We start from the raw sequence: 7,572 nt of genomic DNA, 5'->3' as shown, positions 1-7,572 counted from the left end.
TTACTTTTTGTTTCTTGCAGGAGAAAGTGAGAACATTGGATCCATTTCTGAGGAACAGGTGAGCAATTTATTCTGGTGCTTATTACTTTCTATAAATAAAGATATTTTACTATCCATACAACAGCATGTTTCCATTTGGATAGAAAATATAGTCATGAATAATTCCTTCAGAAGGAGGATTTTGGAGATGAAAGGAAGGAGGCCATGTTTTCTTAAGGCATTGAACAGTACCATTTTTAAAAATATTCAAGGTGACATAACTAAACTGATAGAGAACATAGATTATTCTAGTTATTTATTTGATTGTATTATCTTGGAATCATTCAAATTTGTAAGAGAGATAGTTTGAAGTTTCTCCTTCCTGTGATGAATTTCCAAAACACTGTCCTTGCATCTCACACGTGACTGAAGAGCCAACCACTGTGGTCCAAAAACCTATTGTGGAATTCTGAGGTCGTAAAATAATATACAACACGATCAAGGCAGCAATTCAGATCTGTAAGACATAGAGAAATGATGTAAAAACATAGGATGATCTTAAAAAAGAACAGTTTGAAAAGACATGTTGTTTCACCATCATATAGAATGGGAAGTTGAGGTGGTAAGGAGGGAAACACACAATGAACACCACTGCATATATCAGAACCAGCAACAAAGACTTCTTTCTCTCTTTGGTATTCTGAGCAGGAACTTGGAATTCCTGTAAAGATTTTCTCGTTTTCCATGTGCAATACGTTATAATGGCAACAGGTAAAAAAAAACAAAAAACAAAAAACAAAAAAAAACTTCCAGGTTTAGCTACAGTTATCATACCAATGGAGGAAGCCATGCTAATGTGCTGAAACCTTAAATTGGCAAAGCAGTATTCAGTGTTGTTGGCTAAGCCAGCACTCCTCAGAATTGGAGGTGGCAAACAGGCAGTCCCCACAATGATCCAGATGCCAGCACTGGTGCCTGCATCATACCTACGCTTCCAGTCTCTGGCTCTAAAGGGCTTGAGGAGAAGGAAACATCTCTGAAGACTGATGCACATCAGGAAACAAATGCTGGTACACATGTAGAGATACTTCAAGTAGAAGCACAGCAGGCAAATGGCCTTTGTGAAGGGCCAGTGGTGGCTAATGAAATAGTAAATCCGGAGAGGTAAAGACAGCATATGAGCAAGATCAGCTACAGAGAGGCTGATCATGAAAATGATGGCTTTATTTTTCTTGTTGATGAAGTGGCACAGAACCCACAAGGCTGCACTGTTGGCCGAAAGACCAGGGATGAATATGACGATGTAGGTGGTTGCATAGAGAGAGTACTGAAAGGACATTTGAATATCTGTGCACTTTGTTCTTATATTGGTTGCGCTGTTACTTCCCACCTTGAGGATGTATGTTTTTTTCCTTAAGGAAAACATTAGAGTGATGTTTTCTGCAGATAACAGAGTAAAAATAGGGTCAAGGGCATGTCAGTCTATGTTTGGGTTTACAAATATATTTGTGTCCACCAAAGAAATATTAAAGTGTGAACTTTCACAAATTCAAAGGTCTTTTTCATGTAAGCTGAAAATATCATGGCAATCTACAATTATATGACAATATTGTGAAACACGTTTTCAGAAATCAAGGGAGAAGATGGCAGCATAGGGGGACGCTGGACTCACCGTGTCCTACTGATCACTTAATTTCCACCTACACCTGCCTAAATAACCCAGAAAACCACCAGAAGACGAGCAGAATGGATTCTTCAGAGCCAAGTGCAGACGAGAGGCCCACGGAAGAGGGTAGGAAGGGTGGAGAGGCGGTGCACGCTACACGGACTGGTGGGAGGGAGCCAGGGCAGAGTGGCAGCCCACTGGCCAAGCAGAGCCCCTGAGTCTGGCTTGCAAAAGCAGACAGGACAGACGGAGTGTGTTCTGACAGCAAGCAGGACATGACATCTGGAAGGTTATAAGCTAACAGCTCTGCTTGGAAACGGGAGGGCTGGAGGACAACGGAGGGAGAGTTGTTGAGCCCCGGCCAACAGAGCACAGCTTGGCCGAGAACAAAGGCGCTCACCAACACCATCTCCCCCGCCCATCCCCCAGCCAAAGTCCCAAAGGGAACCAGTTCCTGCCAGGGAACTTGCTTGCACCGCGCAAACACCCAACACTGTGCTTCTACGGATCCATCCCTCCAGCGAGGGGTCTGACTCCCTCCCAGTGCCACAGGGCCCCTACAGAAGCAGATCACTGAAGGAAAAGCGAGCTGAGCCTGCCCCTCCTGCCCCTGTGCACCTTGCCGATCCACCCCAGCTAATACACCAGATCCCCAGCACCACAAGCCTGGCAGTGTGCAAGTATCCCAGATGGGCCACGCCACCCCACAGTGAATCCCGCCCCTAAGAGAGGGAAAGAGAAGGAACACACCAGTCTGACTGTGGCCCCAGCGGTGGGCTGGGGGCAGACATCAGTTCTGACTGCAGCCCTGTCCACCAACGCAAGTTATTCAAGACAACACAGAGGAAGTGCCCTGCACTTCTACACCACTCCAGGGACCATCCAAAATGACGAAAAAGAAGAATTCCCCTCAAAAAAATGTCCAGGAAATAACGACAGCTAACTAACTGATCAAAAACAATTTAAACAATATAACAAAGTGAATTTAGAATAATACTCATAAAATTAATCGCTGGACTTGAAAACAGTGTAAAGGACAGCAGAGAATCTCTTGCTACAGAGATCAAGGGACTAAGGAACAGCCAGGAGGAGCTAAAAAATGCTATTAATGATCTGCAAAATAAAATAGAGATGACCACGGCTTGGATTGAAGAGTCACAGGAGAGAATAGGTGAACTAGAAGATAAAATTATGGAAAAAGAAGAAGCTGAGAAAAAGAGAGATAAAAAATCTGGGAGTATGAGGGGAAAATTAGAGAACTAAGTGATGCACTAAAGAGAAATAATCTACGCATAATTGGTATTCCAGAGGAGGAAGAGAGAGGGAAAGAGGCTGGAAGTGTACTTGAAGAAATAATAGCTGAGAACTTCCTGGATCTGGGGAAGGAAAAAGGCATTGAAATCCAAGAGGCACAGAGAACTCCCTTCAGATGTAACTGAAACAATCTTCTGTACAACATATCATAGTGAAATTGACAAAATACAAGGATAAAGAGAAAATTCTGAAAGCAGCTAAGGATAAACGTGCTCTAACATATAAAGGGAGACCAATAAGACTCGAGACAGATCTCTCTACTGAAACTTGGCAGGCCAGAAAGGAACGGCAGGCCATCTTCAATGTGATGAACAGAAAAAATATGCAGCCGAAAATCGTTTATGCAGCAAGTCTGTCATTTAGAATAGAAGGAGAGACAAGGTCTTCCCAAACAAACAAAAACTGAAGGAATTCGTCACCACTAAACCAGCCCTACAAGAGATCCTAAGGGGGATCTTGTGAGACAAAGTGCCAGAGACATTGCTACAAGCACAAAACCTACGGATATCACAAGGACTCTAAACCCATATCTTTCTATAACACTGAATGTAAATGGACTAAATGCGTCAACCAAAAGACATAGGGTATCAGAATGGACAAGAAAACAAGACCCATTTATTTGCTGTCCACAAGAGACTCATTTTAGACCTGAGGACACCTTCAGATTGAGAGTGAGGGGATGGAGAACTATTTGTCATGCCACTGGAAGTCAAAAGAAAGCTGGAGTAGCCACCGTTATATCAGACAAACTAGACTTTAAATTAAAGGCTGGAACAAGAGAGGAAGAAGGGCATTATATAAGAATCACAGGGTCTATCCATCACGAAGAGCTGACAATTAGAAATGTCTATGCACCGAATACAGGAGCCCCCAGATATATAAAACAATTACTGACAAACATAAGCAACCTTATTGATAAGAATGTGGTAATTGCAAGGGACTTTAACACTCCACATACAGAAATGGATAGATCATCTAGACACATGGTCAATAAAGAAACAAGGGCCCTGAATGATACATTGGATCACATGGACTTGACAGATATATTTAGAACTCTGCATCCCAAAGCAACAGGATATACTTTCTTCTTGAGTGCACATGGAACATTCTCCAAGATAGATCACATACTGGGTCACAAAACATCCCTTCATAAGTATACAATAATTGAAATCATACCATGCATACTTTCAGACCACAATGCTGTGAAGCTTGAAATCAACCACAGGAAAAAGTCTGGAAAACCTCCAAAAGCCTGGAGGTTAAAGAACACCTTACTAAAGAATGAATGGGTCAACCAGGCAATTAGAGAAGAAATTAAAAAATATATGGAAACAAACGAAAATGAAAATACAACAATCCAAACGCTTTGGGATGCTATCTCAAGAAACAAGAAAAATCCCAAATACAAAATCTAAAAACACACCTAAAGGAAACAGAAGCAGAACAGAAAAGACAGCCCAAACCCAGAGAAGAAGAGAAATAATAAAGATCAGAGCAGAAATAAACAATATAGAATCTAAAAAAACTTGTAGAGCAGATCAACAAAACCACGAATGGGTTTTTTGAAAAAATAAACAAAATTGATAAACCTCTAGCCAGGCCTCTCAGAAAGAAAAGGGAGATGACCCAAATAGATAAAATCAAGAATGAAAATGGAATTATTACAACCAATCCCTCAGAGATACAAGTAATTATCAGGGAATATTATGAAAAATTATATGCAAACAAACTGGACAACCTGGAAGAAAGGGACAAATTCCTAAACTCACACACGCTTCCAAAACTCACTCAGGAGGAAATAGAAAGCTTGAACAGGCGCATAACCAGCGAAGAAATTGAATCAGTCATCAAAAATCTTCCAACAAATAAGAGTCCAGGAACAGATGGCTTCCCAGGGGAGTTGTACCAGCCGTTTAAAGCAGAGATAATACCTATTCTTCTCACGCTATTCCAAGAAATAGAAAGGGAAGGAAAACTTCCAGACTCATTCTATGAAGCCAGTATTACTTTGATTCTTAAACCAGACAGAGACCCAGGAAAAAAAGAGAACTACAGGCCAATATCCCTGATGAATATGGATGCAAAAATTCTCAATAAGATACTAGCAAATCGAATTCAACAGCATATGAAGAGAATTATTCAACATGATCAAGTGGGATTCATTCCTGGGATGCAGGGCTGTTTCAAACTTCGCAAATCAATCAACGTGATGCATCACATTAATAAAAGAAAAGAGAAGAACCATATGATCCTGTCAATCGATGCAGAAAAGGCATTTGACAAAATTCAGCATCGTTTCTTAATAAAAGCCCTTGAGAAAGTCGGGATAGAAGGAACATACTTAAAGATCATAAAAGCCATTTATGAAGCGCCCACAGCTAACATCATCCTCAATGGGGAAAAACTGAGAGCTTTTTCCGTGAGATCAGGAACACGACGGGGATGTCCACTCTCACCGCTGGTGTTTAACATAGTGTTGGAAGTGCTAGCATCAGCAATCAGACAACAAAAGGAAATCCAAGGCATCAAAATTGGCAAAGAGAAAGTTAAGGTTTCACTTTTTGCAGATGACATGATATTATACATGGAAAATCCGAGAGACTCCACCAAAAGTCTGCTAGAACTGATACATAAATTCAGCAAAGTTGCAAGATACAAAATCAATGTACAGAAATCAGTTGCATTCTTATACATTAATAATGAAGCAACAGAAAGACAAATAAAAAACTCATCCCATTCATAATTGCACCAAGAAGCACAAAATACCTAGGGATAAATCTAACCAAAGATGTAAAAGATCTGTATGCTGAAAACTATAGAAAGCTTATGAAGGAAATTGAAGAAGATATAAAGAAATGGAAAAACATTCCATGCTCATGGATTGGAAGAATAAATATTGTCAAAATGTCAATACTACCCAAAGCTATCTACACATTCAATGCAATCCCAATCAAAATTGCACCAGCATTCTTCTGAAACTAGAACAGGCAATCCTAAAATTTGTATGGAAACACAAAAGGCTCCGAATAGCCAAAGTAATTTTGAAGAAGACCAAAGCAGGAGGCATCAAAATCCCAGACTTTAGCCTCTACTACAAAGCTGTCATCATCAAGACAGCATGGTATTGGCACAAACACAGACACATAGACCAATGGAATAGAATAGAAACCCCAGAACTAGACCCACAAACGTATGGCCAACTCATCTTTGACAAAGCAGGAAAGAAGATCCAATGGAAAAAAGACAGTCTCTTTAACAAATGGTGCTGGGAGAACTGGACAGCAACATGCAGAAGGTTGAAACTAGACCACTTTCTCACACCATTAACAAAAATAAACTCAAAATGGATAAAGGACCTGAATATGAGACAGGAAACCATCCAAACCCTAGAGGAGAAAGCAGGAAAAGACCTCTCTGACCTCAGCCACAGCAATTTCTTACTTGACACATCCCCAAAGGAAGGGAATTAAAAGCAAAAATGAGCTACTGCGACCTCATGAAGATAAAAAGCTTCTGCACTACAAAGCAAACAATCAACAAAACTTAAAGGCAACCAACAGAATGGGAAAAGATATTTGCAAATGATATATCGGACAAAGGGCTAGTTTCCAAAATTTATAAAGAGCTCACCAAACTCCACACCTGTAAATCAAATAACCCAGTGAAGAAATGGGCAGAAAACATGAATAGACACTTCTCTAAAGAAGACATCCAGATGGCCAACAGGCACATGAAAGATGCTCAATGTCGCTCCTCATCAGGGAAATACAAATCAAAACCACACTCAGATATCACCTCATGCCAGTCAGAGTGGCCAAAATGAACAAATCAGGAGACTATAGATGCTGGAGAGGATGTGGAGAAATGGGAACCCTCTTGCACAGTTGGTGGGAATGCAAACTGGTGCAGCCATTCTGGAAAGCAGTGTGGAGGTTCCTCAATTAAAAATAGCCCTACCCTATGACCCAGCAATAACACTGCTAGGAATTTACCCAAGGGATACAGGAGTACTGATGCATAGGGGCACTTTTAGCCCAATGTTTATAGCAGCACTTTCAACAATAGCCAAATTATGGAAAGAGCCTAAATGTCCATCAACTGATGAATGGATAAAGAAATTGTGGTTTATATACACAATGGAGTACTGCGTGTCAATGAGAAAGAATGAAATATGGCCCTTTGTAGCAACGTGGATGGAACTGGACAGTGTTCTGCTAAGTGAAATAAGCCATCCAGAGAAAGACAGGTACAATATGTTTTCACTCTTATATGGATCCTGAGAAACTTAACAGAAACCCATGGGGGAGGGGAAGGAAAAAAAAAAGAGGTTAGAGTGGAAGAGAGCCAAAACATAAGAGACTCTTAAAAACTGAGAACTAACTGAGGGTTGATGGGGGGTGGGACGGAGGGGAGGTTGGGAATGGGTATTGAGGAGGGCACCCTTGGGATGAGCACTGGGTGTTGTATGGAAACCAATTTGACAATAAATCATATATTGAAAAAAAAAGACATCAAAAAGATCACTGTTTTGGCAGTAACCTCAGTCAGGTTTTCCCCTCAGTAGTTTCAGGAAAAATCAAACTTGTAGAGATAACCAACAAGCAAGACCTCAG

The 7,572-nt window shown here is 40.8% G+C and overlaps 1 protein-coding gene across 1 annotated transcript; it reads right to left on the bottom strand.

Annotated features, from left to right (window-relative positions):
* Positions 1–275: 275 nt before the first annotated feature.
* LOC106979648 (putative P2Y purinoceptor 10) lies at positions 276–1,435 on the bottom strand. Its single transcript, XM_015077565.3, is given in 2 exon segments — positions 276–511; positions 514–1,435. Coding segments are annotated over 2 exon segments (1,008 nt in total). The 5' UTR covers positions 1,406–1,435; the 3' UTR covers positions 276–395.
* Between the last annotated feature and the right edge of the window lie 6,137 nt (positions 1,436–7,572).

This window comes from Acinonyx jubatus, chromosome X, assembly GCF_027475565.1.
Source record: "Acinonyx jubatus isolate Ajub_Pintada_27869175 chromosome X, VMU_Ajub_asm_v1.0, whole genome shotgun sequence".
Lineage (NCBI taxonomy): Eukaryota > Metazoa > Chordata > Mammalia > Carnivora > Felidae > Acinonyx > Acinonyx jubatus.
The sequence above is the reverse complement of the archived record's forward strand: the minus strand, read 5'-3'. Positions and strand labels throughout refer to the sequence as shown.